The 20,147-nt window shown below is 49.0% G+C and overlaps 1 protein-coding gene across 1 annotated transcript; it reads left to right on the top strand.

The window, feature by feature from the left end:
• Positions 1-198: 198 nt before the first annotated feature.
• On the top strand, positions 199-15,977 carry ALDH9A1 (aldehyde dehydrogenase 9 family member A1). Its single transcript, XM_033093297.1, has 11 exons — positions 199-466; positions 1,920-2,065; positions 5,219-5,348; positions 6,048-6,182; positions 6,521-6,717; positions 7,357-7,497; positions 10,578-10,766; positions 10,966-11,053; positions 11,929-12,070; positions 13,289-13,401; positions 15,222-15,977. The coding sequence occupies exons 1-11, from the start codon at positions 286-288 to the stop codon at positions 15,314-15,316; spliced, it is 1,557 nt and encodes a 518-aa protein (XP_032949188.1). The 5' UTR covers positions 199-285; the 3' UTR covers positions 15,317-15,977.
• The last annotated feature ends 4,170 nt before the right edge of the window (positions 15,978-20,147 follow it).

Below are 20,147 nucleotides of genomic sequence, written 5' to 3'. Positions count from 1 at the left end.
GGGGGAGAGGGAGTTGGGTGTGTGTGTGTGTAGGACACTGGGGGAAGTCCCATCCTTCGGGCTAAGTGAGGGCCTGGCCCGGACCGCAGAGAAGCCAATTGACCGCCCCCGTGTCTCCCCGCCCCGGAAGGCCCGCCCTTGCGTGGAGGCCCCTTGACTCTGGTCCCGCCCCGCCCGGGAGCCCCCGCCCACCAGAGCCCCGAGGCCCCGCCCCTCCCCGGTCCCGCCCACCAGCGCCCCGCCCACCAGCGCCCCCGAGCCCCTTGACCCCGCACGCTCGCCTCCATGTTTTCTCGCGCTGGCCTGGCCGCACTCCCCCGGCTTCTCCGCACTCTACGGCCTGCTCCTGTCGCCGCCATGAGCACTGGCACCTTCGTGGTGTCGCAGCCGCTCAACTACCGCGGCGGGGCCCGCGTGGAGCCGGCGGACGCCTCGGGCACCGAGAAAGCGTTCGAACCGGCCACAGGTAACGGGACGGAGACGGGGTCGGGGAACAGGGGACAGCTGGTGCGAGGCGTGTGGGCGCGGCGTGGCGGGGCAGCGGCCTGACAGCGTCCGCGAAGCCCGGGTGCGGGAGTCGTGCCCTGGTACCGATTCCTTTACAAAGCCGGGACCGGGTGCGGAGCAGGGGCTTCCGGAAGGACGCGGTGGAAGCCGCTTTTGGGCCGAGAATGGGGAGGCGCCCCGGTGATGCTAAATGGGCACCGCTGAGGACCGGGTCGCCTCTGCCTGGAGGTAAAGACTTTCTGCTCACGAATCGGAGTCGGGCTGGGGAGGCCCTGCGTGGGCCCCGGGAACGGGCGAGGAGGAAGAGGGGGTGGGGTTGGGTGGGGTTTGCTGGGTGTTGGGGAATGTTTGCGTGGCCGGAGCATACCACTTGGATTGCACGGGGCTGGAGGGCTTAGGACGGACAGCCCCACGAGGCCACAGTGCAGTTGTAGCAGAGCTGGAAGAGGCCCCGGATCCACGCTGCCCTTCCTTCCGGAGGAGGCAGCCTCTCCTCCGATGGGGTCATCGTTATGACCCCATAACGATACAAAAGAGAGAAAAGGTGCCCCTTACTTTAATTACCTACCTGTGTGCCATCCTTAGGCACTGCCTTTTCTAACTGGGTATTCGAATTTGTTACAGACACTGCAGGTTTGGGAAAACTTTCTGGAAAAGACGGAGCCCCAGGAGTTCTTGTGGGCGGGGGAAGAGGAACGCTGACTCGGCGTACCTCGGGAATTGTTGGGAGTCAGTCACAGCGCTGGGAGAGGGGTCTAGGAAAAGTGATCATTTCATACTTTGCCCCAGAATACGGATAAGGAATAAGGTTGGAGTAAGAAAAGGAGAGTGCATTTTTTTGTGTGTGTGTGTATTTGTGAAAAAAATTTTTCTTGCTGTTAGGGATATGGTTTCCTAATCCTGCTGTTTATTAACCATATTCATCCAGGGTTAGTAGCATGAGATAACTTCCATAGAACATAGACGGGGGATTTAAGATCAGAGTTCGTAACCCAGGAGACTGAGTACTTTCCACTGTGATTTCGCAAGATCCCTGAGATTCTCAAACACAGTTAAGGAACATTGCAAAAGAATTGCTAGGAAGTTAATGTTAGTAAACCCAGCTGTAAAGTAGAGGCGGGAAGCGTTCTTAACCTTAAGTTTATGGTCTGTTTGGGGCAAGGGACAATCTCTAATTCTGTGAAGTGATTGAGAACATTTTTCTAGAGAGAAGTCTGCAGCTGTTACTGGACTCTTAAAGGGGTCCGTGACCCCCAACTAGAGTTAAGAACTGCTGGTATAGGTGTGGTCACGGAATCAAACCATACTTAGAAACAAGAAGGGGGTCACTGAGAGGGAGTCTGAATACATAATGCTTTATCTAAATGTGTGGCAGCGGTGTGAGCTAACACAGCCTTTCCCCGTCTTTACAGGCCGAGTGATAGCTACTTTCACGTGCTCGGGAGAAAAGGAGGTCAATTTGGCTGTTCAAGATGCAAAGGCTGCCTTTAAAATATGGAGGAAAAAATCAGGCATGGAGCGTGGTCGAGTCCTCTTGGAGGCTGCCAGGATAATAAGGGTATGTTGTCGTTCATTCTCTTCCAGAAAAGTTCTCTTGCAGTGCTCTCAGGGCTCTGGTGATGAGTTGCAGTTAGATTTTGGTGCACTGTTAGGTTATGTGAAAGCAAAAGGCATTTTTTATGAAATCAAAAAGCATTTCCACCTGCCCACCTTGGTGTATAAAAACAAGCTTTCATGCAGTGATTCCTGTCTGGATCTTGGCTCTTTGTGACATTTCCAGTGGTGGATTTTCTTTTCCTGCTTTGTTTGTGTTATAATATAACGTACCCTTGGCAGCTTGCCTCCTTTTCTTTATAGCTATGTGCACTTTTTCTTCTTTTCTCTGATGACTCTTTAGTCTGCCTTCCTTTTTCAGATTTATTTTCTGCCTTAATTGCCTGGGAAGATTTCACAGATTCATAGATGTTCCCCTCTTAAAAAACAAGCCGAGATTCGGCTTGTACAGGAGCTGCTGGAGAGAGAGCTTACTCGGTAAGCAGATGGAGCTCCAGGGTTAAGGGGCAACGGTGGTCACCAGGTTCCACGAGGTCCCTTACCCTGGAATGTAAGCACATGTGTCCAGGAACAGGAAGTGGAAAGCTTTCTCTCTCTACCTGTCTCCAGAGGGCTCTATCTTTATTTAGAGAGACTGTGCCTCCCAAGGCCTTCCCTTTTCCGTCAGCTTGTCAATGTCCTGTGCTCAGAAAGGCTGGACCACACAGAAAGGGCAGAATATTCACGGAGCATTTTCTCCCAGCAGTCTTTTCCCCTGTTGTTAAAAATGTATTTTTAATTTGATAGACCAAAAGTGATAACTCAAAGCCGATCATTTATTATTTTATCTTTCACTTTTTCTGAGTGCATAAGCATTTAGGGTTGTTGTGTCTTCTTAAGAATTGGCCCCTTTGTCATTATGAAATGACATTTTTTTATGCTGAATAATTTCTAATATTTTTGCTCTGAAATAGACTCTAATGTTAATTTTTTTTCCATTTAATTCCTCCTCCCATATCCTGTACCATCTCTGTATTATTTTATTAGTCAAAAATGTATTGTTACTTTTCTGTAAAGCTTCTGTCAAGCTCATGTCCTGGACCTGCCTTACCCCAAATTATTCTGTAACTGGCCAGATCCCACCCTCTGACCTCAGCCTGCGACCACAGCCCTGTTATTTCCTTTAGTGATTTTTCTAGTGCATCCACATCTGCAGTTCTTTGCCTCTTCCATTTTTTTACTACACAGTCCATTAACTTTTTTAAAGAATTTTAAAATAAGGTAAATACATACAAAGTCTTAAACCGGCAAAAGTGAAATGCTGTTGGCCGCTGTGTTAGTACAGGAGTAGGCAGACAGGACGTAATCTTGACAATTGCTGCAAAGCCCTGAAATATTTCCTAAAATAGGAAGTTTTATTCTCTGGAGATATATTTTGTAAACAATGGACAGGCAGTTAGCTTTGAGAACTGTTTCAAGGTTTCAACACTCAGAAAAACTTCAATTTATTGGCTGGTCTTTAGAGATTTTTCCTGTCTTATTCCACCATTCTCTGCTCTCCCGAGAAAGGTTATTCCTAAAAGATCCATTCCTAACGGATTATCCAAAACTGTCCCTGACCAAGCTAGTGAGAAGTCCGCGCGGATTTCCAGTGAGAGCGCACACTGACGAGTGAGTGGACCATACGTCCTGCTCAGGACCTAGCCCCCCTCTGGCCTTCTAGAAATGAAGTTCCGGCCACTCGTGGTTGACCAAGCCTTCGGAAGGAAAACTGTTCCGTGGTAATCATACTCAACAACCCAAGACCCAGGGTCGTTTATGAAGAACTGACACTTGTCCTCCTAGGTTCCCTCTTTCCAGTATCTGTGCAACTGAGAAACAAGTTGTTAAAAGATGGTTTTGGTGAGTGTAGAATCAGGGAAAGAGAAGATGAATTGTCGGGTTAGAAGACAGTTTAGACCATGTTTGAATGTGAACAAATTATCCTTTTGGAAGGAACATTCTGTCCTGTAATTGCGATATTTATGTAGACCTTGCTAACTTCTTCTTTCAGAAGTAAGGTCCTTGGAGGCAGACGCTGAATCTGCACCTTTTTTCTTAGTAATGAGTGGGGAGTGGATGGACCAAAGCACCGCTTGCCTCTGGTCTCATAGAAACAACCTGGCCAGACGTCACTGTCGGGCTGTCTTTTCTGTGTCCCCTATTGAGTCTCAGATTCCTCCTCCCGTCTTTTCCGAGACCCGTTGTGTGGATAGCTGCCCGTGCCAGTCTCTGCTGTCCTTTCCTTTTGCCTTAGCGCTCAGCCTCAGTGCTCAGCAGTTTTAATAAGACGGTGCTGCTGCTTGTCAGTTGTTTGCCTCCTCTGTTACGTATGTTCAGATATGGACCCTACTGTTTATTTTAAATTGGACCCATAATAGCAAATACCTCTTTCTTACGTGTTTAATTCTTTCCTCTTCTTTTGGCCTATTCTTTCATCTTCTTTGGGGAGACAGAAAGCATTATTTAGCTTTTCTTTTCAGGTCCAATTTCTCAAACCTTTCCATTCATCCCTGAGCCATCTCGAGCATCTTTAAGTTGTATAGGCTACTCTGGAAACAGTATTCGGAGAGAATTGATGAGTCTGAGCATGAGAAGATAATGCTGCTTTTCTTTCCATGCGTGCTTATAACCTTTTAACTGCCAGTTGTGTGTCTGGCTATTTTGTATAATTTTCCTAAGGTCTGTTCTCTCTTACTATATACATTCAAATCCATGCACACACCTATATATATATATTTATGCACGTATGCATACATAATATTTACTTCTCCAAACATTCCTCTTCATACTGAGCTTGAAATGAGGCATTGGTCTTAGATCCATAACAGTTAACTTGACGGGGAGAACAGGGCTGCTGTTCAGCCATAAGCTTTCCCCTCCTCCCAGTGTGACACTGCCATTCCTTTTCTTTTTTAAGGAGGGAACAGTTCACAGTGGCCCATGTGGGGATTGAACCTGCAACCTTGGTGTGATTAGCACCACGCGCTAACCAATGGAGCTAACCGGCCGCCCCCTATTTTCATTTCAATAAGAGCTGTTTCTATTGGTAAAAACTGGGCAGTGTATTCTGTTTGAGAGCTGACTAAGCTGAGGTGATGGGAACAGTCTTCAGTCTCGCCTCCCGTTTTCCCCGCAGGAACGGAAGGATGAGATCGCCACCATGGAGACCATCAACAACGGCAAGTCCATCTTCGAGGCGCGATTGGACATCGACACTTCATGGCAGTGCCTGGAGTACTACGCGGGCTTGGCCGGGTCCATGGCCGGTAAGCCCTCGCCCGGCCTCTGTGACCTGCTGACAAGGAGGCAAGGGGTGGAGCCTGTTGTGAAGGGCAAAGATTTCGGGATTGAGACAGGCCTGGGTTAAAACCCTGGGCTTGTCACTCTGCTCTGGGGACCTGAGAAGTGCTTCATCTTTCCTCAGTTAGACTGCAGGGGCTGCCCCCCACCCCCTCCTGGTTATCACAGGCTTAGATGAGATGCCGTGTGTGACGACCTCACCTGGTACCTGCGCTCAGGCCACGTTGTGGACAAACCAGTTCCTGCACGAGGCAGAGAGCGTCAGAGTTACTACTTTTACTTACTTAGCAAAAAATGTTCTCTGTTACGAAGTTCCTGTTCATTCACTTGGGTGGTTAAGAGACGGGGTTTTGGGGGCCTCAGACCCTCCCGCACTGAGTCTCCCCTCATTTCATTTCCTCTAAGTGACCTGGATGTCCAGTAAATTTTAGAGGCCGTACTAAGTTGGAAGAGCATGGGTTTGAAGGTAGACAGGATTCTCTATGTGAAGAGACTTTGCAGAAGCTGTGTGAGAATGCCGAGCATGGACGAGAGCGTGGACGTGGGGGCCTGTGTGCTGGGAGGTGCTGGGAGGTGCTGGGAGGCTGGTGGGGCAAGGTGAGTGCAGGTGTTGGTGGCGTCTTGGGAAGAGCAGGCCCGCATTCTTTGCTCCCGTGTCCCCGTAGGTGAACATATCCAGCTCCCAGGCGGGTCCTTCGGTTATACCAGGAGAGAGCCGCTTGGCGTGTGCGTGGGCATAGGCGCGTGGAACTACCCCTTTCAGATTGCCTCCTGGAAGTCGGCTCCCGCTTTAGCTTGTGGTGAGAATGAATTGTTCGTCCACTGTGAGACTTCGTTCCCCTCCCCACCCTCCTCCCGTCCCTGTCCCTGTCCCCTTCCCCCTGTCTCTCTCCATGATGGGTATCAGCTTGCAGGGGTTGCTGTTCTGGTCCCACCTATGATGGATGTAAGGTGCACGTCAGCCTGCAGGTGCAGTGCTAGCCGGGCATGTAGAGCCAAGTGGTTAATGTTTGAGCTCGCTCCTGCCAGCTCACAAGCTCGCTCCCGTGAACTCTTCATGTGTCCCCTCACCCCTAGTCCGGTCCTCAGAGGGTCACCCTCCTTAAGAGTCTTTCTGTGTGTGTGTTGGGCTTGGCAGGTAATGCCATGATCTTCAAGCCCTCTCCCTTCACGCCTGTGTCTGCGCTGCTGCTGGCTGAGATCTACACTGAGGCTGGGGCGCCTCCCGGCCTCTTCAACGTGGTGCAGGGAGGGGCCGCTACGGGCCAGTTTCTGTGTCAGCATCGCGACGTGGCCAAGGTCTCCTTCACTGGCAGCGTGCCCACTGGCACGAAGGTGAGATAACACCAGTCCAAGTTAACAGGAATGGCATCTAGGTGTGGGCGTCAGGCCTACCCAGAGCGGACGGTGGAGGTGTGTCCTCTGATCTTACCTGTCTCCAGGGCAGGGAGGCTGTGGGTGTTACCTGGCAGAGGGGAGGGGCGTGCCATCAGGTGATCACAGCGGCAGGCTGGTGTTGGGCCCGGTGGGGACGGAAGTCATCACCTTCTGGGTCTGAGGGGCAGGCCCTGGGCTGCCCTTGTGCGGTTTGGTGACTTAACCCACGCACAGCAGCCACGTCAGAAGGGAGGGTATTATCGCAGTGTATTTCAGATTGATAGTTTTGACCTTCATTTGTGCTCTGAGCTCCATCAGCCTGGACCACAGTAACAGTAATACGCAGTTTCTGCCCGTGACAGTTAAGTGAATTGACATTGTTTTGAACATGCATTCCCTCTTCAGAATGTCACGTGCAGTTCTGTGGCTTCTCTTCCGTGTTCTCAAGAAGAATATTTAAATAGACGGTGGCAGAGTATATTGAGAAGAACAGGCTGTGTAGTTATGACTTTGAGGTCCAGAGTCTGGTTCCCCCCCCCCCCCCCCGTAATTGCATTTCTGTTAAAGTTCCGAGTGCTTTGGTTTTTGTTCCCAAAGATCATGGAGATGTCAGCGAAAGGAATCAAACCTGTTACCTTGGAACTTGGAGGCAAGTCTCCCCTGATCATCTTCTCAGACTGTGACATGGAGAACGCTGTGAAGGGAGCGCTGATGGCCAACTTCCTCACGCAAGGCGAGGTGTGTGCCTGTCCCTGGGAACGGCCGGAAGGTGGCCTCCGCCCTTGGCTGCCAGCGCTTTGTAGAAAGGCTTGGGTTTGGAAATGATTTCAGACTTACAGAGAAGTGGCCCAGGTAGTACCGAGACTTCACATGTGCCTTTGAGCCAGGTTCTTCACATGCCCACATTTTATCCCATTTACTTTATCCTTCTGCCTGTCTGTCTGTCCATACACGTGCATATTATTGTTTTGAACTGTTTGGAAGTCGTGGCCATAAGATCCCTAACCTCTGCATTTCTGAGTGTCCTAAAAACAAGAGCTTTCTCCTACATGAACACAGAACACTTAGTGAAACCCTCACTCACATTTTGCCATTTGTTTGATTAATGTCCTTTTAGCAAAAGAAAATAATTTTTTTTTCCTGGTCCGAGATCTACTCCAGGAAGAGGCGTTGGGTTTAGCTGTCATGTCTCTTTCATCTCCTTTAATCTGGGACAGTTCTTCAGTCATTCTTATCTTTCGGGACCTTGACGTTTTTGAGCACTACAGGCCATTGATTTGTGGAATGTTCCCCAGTCTGGATCTGCGTGGTTCCTTTTGATGAGATGTAGATTATACATTTTTGGCAAAAAACAAAACAAAACAGAAAAATGCCCCAGAAATGAAGTTTTGTCCTCAGCGGAGTGACCTTGGATCACTTGTGCAGGTGGCTCTTCACTGGAAAGTTGCTGTTTCTTGCTTCGTGGTTACTTCGTAGGAGACAGGGTGAGACTGTCCTGTGTCCCCTCAGACTTGCAGCCCCCAGGTTTAGCACCCTTTTGATTTTTGCTGCAAACAGTTTTTATTATGATGGCCACCAAATGGTGATTTTCCAACTCTGTTATTACTTCTGCATTTATTTACTTCACTTTCTGCTGTAAGAAAGACCTTTTCCTACTCCCGTTTCTCGTTCATGTATTTACATCCGCGTGGGCCCATGGATTCTTACTCTGTGGGTCATAACCCATTACTCTCATTATGTATTTTGATGCTGAATCATTGCAGGTTCGACGTGTGGGAGCGAGCCCCTTTCTGTGACCTTTTGGTATGTCCTCATTATTCCCCGAGCACTTTACTTCCTCGTACTCATCTTGTGCTTCCCTGGCTGCGCTCTGCAGTCACCCATTTCTCTAAGGAGCCCTGGTTCCATCTGGTGGTGAATGTTACTGAGAATCCAGGACCAGGTGCCAGCTAGACTCAGGCTGCTGGGTGCCACTGCTTCCAGGCCCCTCTCAGAGGCCGGAGCTGGGAAACACACGTTTCATATGTGCATGCGCACACACACACACGCAGGCACACACCCCCCGATCTCCGCATGTATTTATATTAGTACCCATGAGTTCATATGGATATTTTCCATCGTTCCAGTGCTACAAGGTTTATTTTCCCTCCTCCCTTCCATGTTTATAATTTTTTTCTCTGACAGAGAAATTTGGCTTCCATAATCCACAATATATTTAATTGTTCTGTCCTAGAATACATTTATAGTAAATTCAGATCTGTGAACTGGGAACAAATAAAACTTTTAGCTCGAGTTCCTATCTTTTTGCAGTTCTTTTTGTCCCTAGCCTGAGGGCACACTTAAAATTCTGTGTTCAAGAGGTAGTCGCATCGCTTCTTCCTTTGCCCCTTGCTCAGCGCGTAAGATACTCATCTTAAGGAACAAGTTCACCGAGTTCTGTTTTATTTCATTTGAGGTTTATTTTCCCCCCTCCTTGCTGATTTGAAAATCTTTTAAAATGTTTTAGGTGAACTCCCAACATGGTTCTAAATGGCAGAATCTTACAAAAAAGCCACGTGGACACAGCAGTCCTCCTCTTCCTTCTCACAGGCCCCCATTCCCTCCTCCTCCCCACCCATTCCTACCCGGAGGCAGCCTGCCTAATGCGTTCTGATATTTCATTCCCGCGTTTCTTTTATACACAAGTGAGCAGATACTTGTGCATTTCTTACTCCCCTTCTTCCTCATGCACAGAAGTTAGCATAGCAGAGGTACTCTTTTTGCATTTGTTTTCTCATCTAGTACATCCTGGAAATCACTGTTTTATTTCATTATTTCTTCTTTTTTTTTTTTTTTTTTTTTACAGCTGCATAGTATAATTCCTTGTGCAGCTGGTAGAGCTTTTCCAGCCGCTCTGTTGTGTGGACATTGAGGCTGTTTCCAGTGTTTTGTGATCACAGACAGTACCGCAGGGACTAACCTGGGGTGTGTGCATTTTCGTATCATTGGAGATACGTTTTCAGAGTCAGTTCCTAGAAGTGTAAATGCCCATGTCAATTTCTTGTGGCTGTTCTTTGTGGCAACATATATACAACATAAAATTCACCATTTTAACTACTTCTAAAATTATGGTAAAATGCATATGACATAAAGTTGGCCATGTTAACCTTTTTAAGTTTACAGTTCAGTGGTATTAAGTACATTGGCCTTTTTGTGCAATGGTCTCCACCATCCGTCTCTAGAACTCTCTTCATCTTGCAAAAGTCAAACTGCCCCCATTAAACACTGACTGCCCTGCCCCCCGCCCCCCTTTATCATAAACTAAATGCCATGAGCACTGGGGCCTGTTTTGACTTTCTTCTCTAGTCTACCGTCCTGATAGCTTTTGAACAGTCTTGAGGTTCCTGTCTGTTGGGCGTCAAAATAGTCATTGTCTGTGATGTTAGAGACAGACGTTGGCCGTGAGGTGACAATGCTCTGGGTTTTTATTAGGCTCAGGCCCTTAGTTCTTCACTGTTTTTACTCAGTCCTCCCCACTCTTACCCCTTGCTCTCAAATATGCAGCCCGATTAAGCAGCTGACATGAGGAAATAAAGATCCCAAGGGTCATATGGATCTCAGTGGCCTTAAGAAACTAAACAGACACAGAAAGACAGAACTTTCATCTCACAGGGCAGCTTGTACTGTAGGGCGATGTGTCCAGTCACGTGGGGTAATATTTGTAAGTGGAACTGCCTTTAAAAAAATTATGGTGTCTTTCTTAAATTTAAAACTGTTGGATTCCCCCCCCTTTCCTTTGTTCTTCTTGGTTCACTGATAAATATGTGTTTGTCCTTTAGGTTTGCTGTAATGGCACAAGGGTATTTGTGCAAAAGGAAATTCTTGATAAATTTACAGAGCAAGTGGTGAAAGAGACCCAAAGGATAAAAATTGGGGATCCCCTGCTGGAAGATACCAGGATGGGTCCCCTCATCAACCGACCACACCTAGAGCGAGTCCTTGGGTTTGTTAAACTGGCAAAGGAGCAGGTGAGACACTTGTGGGGTCAGGACAGGACGGGATAGGGGGTGTCTGGCCCTGTATCATTGAGGGGGCGGGGAGGCCTACTCTGCTCTGCTTTGCACTTGGGTGGAGCGACCGAGTCCACATTTGTTCAGGATGCACCTCGGGGGCCCATGGGGTATGCGTGCTGACAGTGTAACATACTGTCCTTATCTCTCTCGGCAGGGTGCTAAAGTGTTGTGCGGAGGAGACCTGCATGTACCTGCAGATGCCAAACTGAAGGGCGGATATTACATGACACCTTGTGTGCTAAGTATGTTGGCTTCTTGTTGGCCTGCAAATGGTTTAAATTAATGAAAAGAATATTTATAAAATATGTGTACAGTGCAAGGCAAGGGTAGCAAACTGTCTCCCCACTACCCAGATTCCAGAAGTTCCTGTTACCTGTGTGCCCCTCCCCTGGGACAGCCATATGTATTAGGTCACCGGGGACTTGGAGGGTCCACATCTGTTGTTCTGGAAGCGAGGAGCTCGAAGAAATGAAAGTTCATATTTGATTAAAAGTTGAGTAATGAATTTCATTTTTCAAGAAGGGTGGATAACAATGTGTCTTTGAACTCTCAGTCATCAATGTAATAAAACCAATCTTCAGATAAATATTTACTTTTAAAAGTGACATGACTTAATAATTTTTAGTACCTCCTTTCGGTCTTAAACACCTCCTGGTTTGGACAGTCAAGTATGTGGTCATCCTTCTGTCCTTACTTCCCTCCTACACAGAGACCATAGCTTTTTACCATGTATCCTCAGATCGCCATGAGGGGGCGTTCCAGTGTGAGTCCCACTGGCATGTCACGTGGAAAATTTTTTTTTCTTTTAATTTTTTTTCTCTTTTTTCTTTTTTATTGGGGAATATTTGGGAACAGTGTGTTTCTCCAGGGCCCATCAGCTCCAAGTCCAGTTGCTGTTTTCAATCTTAGTTGCAGGGGGCGCAGCCCACCATCCCATGCGGGAATTGAACTGGCAAACGTGTTGTTCAGAGCTCGCGCTCTAACCACCTGAGCCATCCAGATGCCCTGGAAATTTTTTAAAGCTGTGTATTTCACTGTTTACTATGAACAAGAAGACGTTTTCAAGTGTCAGGAATAATAGTCCTTTGACTGACGTGATTTATTATACTATTTGCAGCTAATTGCAGAGATGACATGACCTGTGTGAAAGAAGAGATCTTTGGACCAGTTATGTCCATTTTATCATTTGACACTGAAGCTGAGGTTCTGGGAAGAGCCAATGACACCACTTTTGGACTAGCCGCCGGTGTCTTCACCAGGTATGTCGGGTAGGGCCCCCTGCCAGCTGCGAGGGTCGGGGGCTGCTGGCTCTGCTTAGATACGGAATCACTCTTACTGCCTCACGGAGTCTGCCCTCGCTCCATTTTCATCAGCATTTTCTGTTTGTTCCAGGTTAAGTCAGCACGTGACAAAGGAGCATTTTGTACTTTGCCCTGAATGGCCAGAGAACTCTGCTATTGAGTTTAAGTTGAACTATAAACTTGGTTGATGAAAGTTCTGTCCTTTTTCATCAATTTATTTAATACAAATATTTAAGGTGCTGATCTGTGTAAAGTATCGGATTAAATACCTATTGAACACTATGCGTTTAGGAATTGAGAAACCTGGACTCACATAAATACTGGGCAGTATTCAAAACCATGAATTCTAGTAAATTTATAGTAATTCCTCATGGGAATGCCTTGTCGGCATTCTTTCTGCTGTTGCTTATAAGAGTGCTTCCAGTTTCCAGTACTGTGAGTAATGTGATTCATATTCTTTCTACTTAAACTTGAAGCACCATAATAACAGTAAAAAGTGACTTCGGAGCAGAATTTCTTAGAAAATTATTGCTTGATTAGTCTTTGGCAGCTGGAGGCGTTCTCTACGATTGCTTACCCCTTGTGTTGTGCTGTTTCTTTGGTAATAAACAGGCTCCACTTTTTGTAGCATTGTGGTGGGGAACGTGGGAAGGAAGACTCTAGTCTCCCTGGAGGACCTGACATAGTAGCTGCTCTTCGAGCTCAGAAGGAAAAGTTGAGGAGCTAGTGCTGCTTTTCTTTTTAATAGACTGTATTTTTTAGAATAATTTTAGGTTCACAGCAAAGATGAGAAGGTACAGAGATGCCCCGTCTGCCCCGTGCCCCCACATGTGCAGTCTCCCCACTATCTCCACCCCCACTGGAGGGAACCTGGGGTAGATGGTGAACCTACACGGACTTGTCATAACCACGCAGAGCACGGAGTTCACATGGGTTCACGCTTGGTGGCGTACATTCTCTGGGTTTGGACACACGTGAGGACATAGGTCCATCATCGCAGCATCAGACAATCGCTTCCAGCCCTCAGGACCCGTGGGCTGTCATGAATGGTGCCCCAGTGAGCAGCTCTGCAGGAGTCTGTGTGTGGCTCCATGTTATTTAGAACTGGCCGTCTGACTCTTCCTGCTAGGTGGTAGCCAGAGAAACTGAACAGCAGTGCATTTTGTTCCTTCCCAGGGACATCCAGCGTGCTCACAGAGTGGCGGCCGAGCTCCAGGCTGGAGTGTGTTTCATCAACAACTACAATGTCAGCCCAGTGGAGCTGCCCTTCGGTGGCTACAAGAAGTCAGGTGAGGTGCTGAGAGTGGGCGGGCAGACCTGCTTCTGGGGTGTCGGTCATAGCTCAGTCCCCCGAGACCAGGTTCCTAAGTCTCTGTGTGTCTGAGCCACCTGGGAGAGCACACGGCTGCTGGTCCTCCCCAAACCCACGCTGCAGGAAAGACAGACCAAGCATCTGAATTTGTTTGTTTTGAAGCTCTCCAGAAGGCTCTCACTTGTATGTAGCCTGGCTAACGTATATCTTAGAAAGGTGTGTCTGTGGGTAGTGACATTTTTTCACAGTCTGATGGCTGGAAGAGTAAAACCGTTCCTCCAAAGGTTGGCCCACGCAGGGTTCATTGTCCACTGCAGAGTTATTAGATCTGGTTACATAAAGCGTCTCTAAAGTAACGTCTCAGAAAGCAGATGCTCATTTGTCTTCTTTATTATGCCAAATTAAACATCCCTTAATGGAAGATTTAACAATCAATTGTTGTCATTGTCATTGCACCAGGTGGCATATAGGAACTTTCCCTAAGCCACTGCGCATTCATTTCATTTCCTCAGTCATCAGTCAGACATGTTACCATATCACGGCAGAACTGGCAGTCTCGTATGTCAGGAGAGGTTGGAGGCATCAGGAATAGAGCTGCTACTCGGAGGGCCTCCCTTCGGAGTTTGTTGTCTTACATGTTCACTTGACTTCCCACACTCTTCTTAGGGAAGTTGGTTTGGACTTTGTAGAGGCGTCGTTGTAAGGCTTTGAGCGCTGTCTCCTGGCAGATACTTAACGGCCCTCACAGGTGTTGGCAAACACAAGCCTGATGAATGCTGATGACACTGGCTGTTAATTTGACACTTCTACTTGGTGTTTAGTCTTCTCCTGGCATTCCATGATCATAGCCCCCTAATCTTCCTCGTCCCTGTGGGTACCCAGGGGCTGCACACACAGAGCCATGTGTAGAGTGGGAACCGGGGTGCTGTTTTGTTAGTACATCGGTGCTGGGAGAAGTTTGTTTGGAATTTGCAGCTTGGCCTCCATGGGGCCTCCTAGGCCAGCTTTCCCTTCCCCAAATCTGTCTTTCTGGGTCAGTGGCCAGGGGCACGCCTCCACGGGATGAGAGAAACAGAAAAATGGTCAGATGTGCACAGCAGCCCCCGGCCTAACACGTGCAGCCAGCTCTGTGCTCAGGATCTGGAAAGGCACAACAGACGGAGCCAGGGCCTCGTGTGTGTCCCCTTTGAAGGGTACCCCCTGGAGACATGCGTTTGGGGGACTGGGCCTTGCCCTTCAGGGGCAGAGCCTACCTATGTCTGGGGCAGGGTGACAGAAAAGGCCAAGCAGGGGATGCTGTCCCCTTCGCACGGAACCTCAACCACTGGCAGTTGAGCAGCGTCTCGGACGCCAGAGTCCACCTGAGGGGCGGGGTGTAAACAGTACGGTGCGCTTACAGCTTCAGTGTAAGAAAAGGCTACTAAACCTCTGGTGCAGAAACCCGTGCAAAATGCACAACTAACGGCATCAGGTCAGTAGTTGTAGAGGTTTTGCTTTGACGCTTAAGGAGAAAGGCCGACCATTTGCAGACTCGAACCCGGAACAGTAGGGGCCAGAGGGGAAGAAGGTTCGTACTGTTCAGAAACGAGACCTGGCTCTCTCCCTGTCCCCACCCACACCGGCCAGCGAGGGCCTTCCCACGCATCGCTCCACCGCTGATACGTGCATTTGGGGCCCTTATCCCAAACTTCGGTTCTGTGTTCTCCCTGCGGATAGGAAGTGCCTATCTCTGAAGGTCACTGTGACCTTTTAGACCACGGCGGTGATGGCTCATCGTCATCCCTTGTTTCCTTTCAGGGTTTGGCAGAGAGAATGGCCGTGTGACAATTGAGTATTATTCACAACTAAAGACTGTGTGTGTGGAGATGGGTGATGTGGAATCTGTGTTTTGAAAACGTGCCGTGAACCCTATTGACGTGGCCAGACTGCGGAGTGATGGAGATGTCCCTTGACAGGCGGTGCCCGCCACACCGTTTAAAACCAGGATTTGGTCATTTCAGAGAAGACAGTGGTCCAGCCTTACTCTTCGTCGCTCAGCATCTTCTGATGAAAATGTGCATAAGTGCCTTCAGATACCAATAAAGAAAGCTGTGATTTTCCTCAAAGCAGATTTCGGTGTGATCTTCAGAACGAGCCAGTAACGCACTTCTGGGGAAGGACGACGGGGACCAAGATTATGCTTCGTCCGTCCCCGATGGGCGCACGGCCTTCGTTCACTCTCTAGCTTACTTTAAAGAACGCGTTCCTTGCCAGGCCCTGGTGGGCTCAGTGGAGATAGTTTCCGCCTAGGGACCGTATTTAAGCTGCAGCCGCCTGTCACTCACTGTCAATTGAGAAAGCTGACAGGATGGAAAGAGAAGGCATTCGATAACTGGGCAGGTCAGTCCGTGTGAAGGTGAAGCCGCCAGAGAAAGCCCTGTTTCCCCCCGGGGCTGCGGGAAAGGAACGGTCTTCAGAGCTTGCTGTCTGTGGTACAGTTCCCTGTTCTATGTATCACTTACTTGTATGCCATGCAGTACACGGGAATTAAATAAATCACACTGTTCATCTTTGGTTCACGTTTTTAGACTAAACATCTCAGGGTTACACAGGACACGGTGGGGCCGTCTGACCTTGTCTGCAGTCAGTGCACGCGGCGGGCTGTAGTTCCGGGAACGGACTATTGATGGCTCTTGTACACTTCCAGGCCCCTCCAGCTTCTGCTCCCTGATAGGTGGTGTCTGTCCCCGGAGAGTGTCAGCTCTCGGTGGCTTCTCAGACTGGTGGGTCCTCACCCTGCCCTTCTCTTCCTTTCAGGGGAGTGGTTCGTACCTAATAGCTGTAGTAGTCAGGGTTTTCCAGAGAAACAACCAGTGCAATGTTATCTTTCGATGCGTGTAAGAGATTTATCATGGGAATGGGCTCATGTGATTGTGGAGGCCGAGAAGGCACGCCATCTGCCGTCCGCAGGCTGGACACCCAGGAGGGCTGGGGTGTCCAGAGGCCTGAGAACCGGGAGCCGACAGCGTGAGCCTGAGGCCTGAGCCCAGAACCAGGAGCGCGCACGTCAGGGCGGAAGATGGATGTGCAGCTCAAGCAGAGGGAACCAGCCCTTGCCCTGCCCTTTGCTCTATCTGGGCCCTGAGCACATAGCCGCTGCCCGCCCACACTGGGGAGGGCCCTCTGCTTTACTCTGCCCGCCAGCTCAAATGCTAATCTCTTCTGGAAACACCTCCCGGACACCCAGAAATAATGTTTCATCAGCCATCTGGGCATCGCATAGCCCAGTCAAGTTGACACAGAAAATGAACCATCACAACCGCTGCCTTAGTGTCAGGTAAGGGGTGAATTGAATTACGTATTACGATAGGCAAACACGGTAGTTGTAGAGGATGGGACCGATCGGATTAGCCCGGCTTTGTGTCTATTTGCACAAAGGGCACGTGATCCAGAGCAAGGCCAGCAGAACGGGGACCCCGTGTGACTTACACAGTCGGAGCTGCCTGCCGGGGAGACCAGTGTCTGGTGAAGAGAAAACAGCAGGGGTGGGACCCGACATTGGAATACTCACTGTTCTGCTGCATTTCATTCCCACACTAAGTACAAGAAAGGTATTTTCAGATGAAGGAAGAGGTTTGGGGAAGTCTTGGGCGGGTCACCCAGGTACATGGGACTCTGCCTCATGCGTTCTGCTACCCTCGCCACTTTCTAGAATGTAACGCGGTGTACTAGTTCCTTGTGCTGCCATAACAAATGACCACAGACTTGGGGACTTTAAAACAAGGCATTTACTATCTCTGAAATGGTTTCTTTGGGCAGAAGCCAGTGTTGGTGGGCCACACCCCCAAACCCCCAGGCTCTAGGAGATTTGTTCCCTCCCTTTTCTAGCTTCTAGAGTGGCTTTCCTTGCATGCCTGGCTCCTGGCCCGTTTCTCTTTAAAGACAACAGCTTAGCATCTCTGCTTCCACTGCCTTCTTCCTCACTGGACAGTCCAGTTATCATAGAGAAGGGGCATGAGGACGATTTGTGCAGAGGAGGGAACTAGGAGGTTGGGTTCCAAGCCCACTGACTACGTGGCCCAAGACAGAACTCAGACGTCAATCAGTGACACAGAGCAAACTCCAGAGACTGGAGATTCCATTAGGACATCCCTGCAGTTACGCCCTCGGCAAATTAAACAGGTTGTGTTTTACAAGTGTTAAACCTGCCGGTGGCATCTTACTGAAGGTAGGGTTAAACTAAACATTGTTCTAGCCTCCCTGTCTCCCCCTCCCCCACCAATGAATTTTCCATGGAAGCAGGAAACACATACCAACCATAGCCCGGGAGATGGATGGGGTATCTCTTCGACTAGATTAGAGACCGCCACTCTGTGGGGCTGGGGCTGGGGACATTGGTTTTCTTACTCTCTGCTAAATAAACTTGCTGCACTTTAAACCCTATCAGCTCACATTTGAATTCTTTCCCATGTGAAGCCAAGGACCGTCTTTTCCTGTAACAGAGTTTCCTTCTCTCTACCTCTTACAGGGACTCTGCTAACGACATTTAGGCCATCTGGATAGTCCATGATAATCTCTCATCTCAAGATCCGTAATCATCTCTGCAAACTCTGCCTCAGAAGGTTCCAGGAACTAGGACGCAGATGTATTTGGGGGGAGCGTTATTCAGCCCACCACGCCCAGTAGCCCAGCGTGGTCCCAAGTGTGTTCCAGGTCTCAGCTATTATATTTCACAGGTTTATCTGAACAAACAACCTTGTTTGTTAATGAAGCATCTTAGAGGAATCTTATCTACAAAACACAAGGGGACACTGACTTAACGTGGAGCCCAGGCCTCCCTCTGATTCGGGAGAAGCTGTGACGTGTAGCTAAGTCCTCCTGGAACCCTTTTTTCTCTACTATTTTGATTTCCTTTTGAGAGTTAAAAAGCAGAAGGTACTCTTCTCTCTCTCCCTCATCTAATCTTACCTCTCAGAGGTAACTACTGTTAGCATTTGGGTGCATGGTTTTCCTAGGCTTTTCTTAAAGGGGATAACTGCTAACTAACCCTGTATCTGGATGAGGACACATGTGAGTGGGTTCAACTCACACCCTTTAATATGCATTTTAAGATGTCTTGATTGGCAGATGCCCGTGCTAAAGGCGTCGCTAGAAGTCTGTTTGGAATTGTATTCATGCAAGAAAGAAACAGTCTCACATGAGCTCCCTCCTTTGCAGTAGCTCAGGCCCTGATCTAACTTACTTCTTAGTGGCCCCACGTACAGAGGCAGGCTGTCTTGGACAGGAGGGTGCCAGGGGCCCTGCCTTTCTCCTGCTGCCTTTTTTTCCCCTTGTCCTGTAGGTCCTCTTGCTGCCTCAGGCAAGGCTCTGGCATCGTGATGGTTGGTTGAAGTTTACGACTGGCTGTCTCTTGTGGAGGTGAGAGCAAGCCTGAGTCCTGCCAGCTTCTCTGAAATGCCTTGGGCTCCGTTTGGCTTCCCTCTGAATAAGATGAGTCCTCGTTTTTCTTATGCCCAACGCCCTCTCTTTGTTTCTATCTTCAGGGTCTGAGGGGAGACAGCCAGCGAAGGGCATGAAGGAGACGAGGGCATACAGGAGACCAGGACTTTGTGGCTCCAGGATGCTGTGCAAACTCAGAAATCAGGTCAGCGCGAGTGGTCTTTTCAAAGGCAGGCAGAATTCATTACACTCTTGCTGTATGTTGTTCCTACTGTTTTAACTGCAGGTAGAATAAAGTCTAAACTCCTACTGACCATCACTGTTCTGCCCCGATTCTACCTCTGTCACAATCCATTTGCCATTCGTCACTATGCAGGCTTGTTTTTGCCTCGGGAACCTCGCTCTTGCTGTTCCTTCTCCCTCTGAGAGCGTTTCCCCCACATCTTCACCATGTAGGCTCCTTAAAGCTAAAAATGTTTACCTTCTTAAAGTAGTGATACACGCCCCTTATCCCACTACTGTATTTTATTTACTTCAAAGCATTAACTGCTATTTGAAATTACGTGCTTCTTCTGTCTTCTCCAAGGGGAATGTAAACTCTAAGAGCCAGAGCGGCCATGGCACCGGGCTCAGAGAAGACTCGATGTCTGTGTGAGTGAGCGGATCGGAAGGGACAGCAGCACCTGCCGGTCACACCTGCAGAAGCTCGGTTCCCGCTGCAGACCTGCGGTCAGAACCAACATTTTAATGGACAGCCCCAGTGACTTGCCAGGCACTGCTTTTACAGCAATGGTTCTCAGCTTCAGCAGCACCTTCGAATGACCCAGAGCAGCTTAAAAAATACTGAGATTTTGATTTAATTGGTCTGGGGTGCGGCCTGGGCCCCTGAATTCTTAACCTGGGTGAATTTTGTGGACAGCCAAGGCCGAGAAGCCGTGCTTTAGAGCCTGCTCTCCAGGGACCGTAGCCACTAGCCACGTGCAGCTGCTTACGTTTCGGTGCATTAGTCAGACTCCAGCTGCTTCGTCCCAGCCGCATTTCAGGGCCGGTGCCGCCCCTGGGTGGTGGTTGCTGGGCTGCACGAGGCCGGGGCAGAATGCAGCTGGCCCTCAAACATCGCGGGGCGTATACCCCAGCAGGCGAAAATCGGCATGTAACTTTTAAGCCTACACTCGGCCTATGGAAGATACGAATCCAAACCAACTATGGGTTGAAAACAGCACTTTGCAGGCACGGCTGGGAATCTGTGGTTGGGAATGTGAAAGTAGCCTTCCACCCGAGGTTGGTTGAATCTGCAGATGAGAA

This window comes from Rhinolophus ferrumequinum, chromosome 22 (assembly GCF_004115265.2).
Source record: "Rhinolophus ferrumequinum isolate MPI-CBG mRhiFer1 chromosome 22, mRhiFer1_v1.p, whole genome shotgun sequence".
NCBI classification, from domain to species: Eukaryota; Metazoa; Chordata; class Mammalia; order Chiroptera; family Rhinolophidae; genus Rhinolophus; species Rhinolophus ferrumequinum.
Note: the sequence above shows the minus strand (reverse complement) of the source record. Positions and strands in the feature narration are given on the sequence as shown.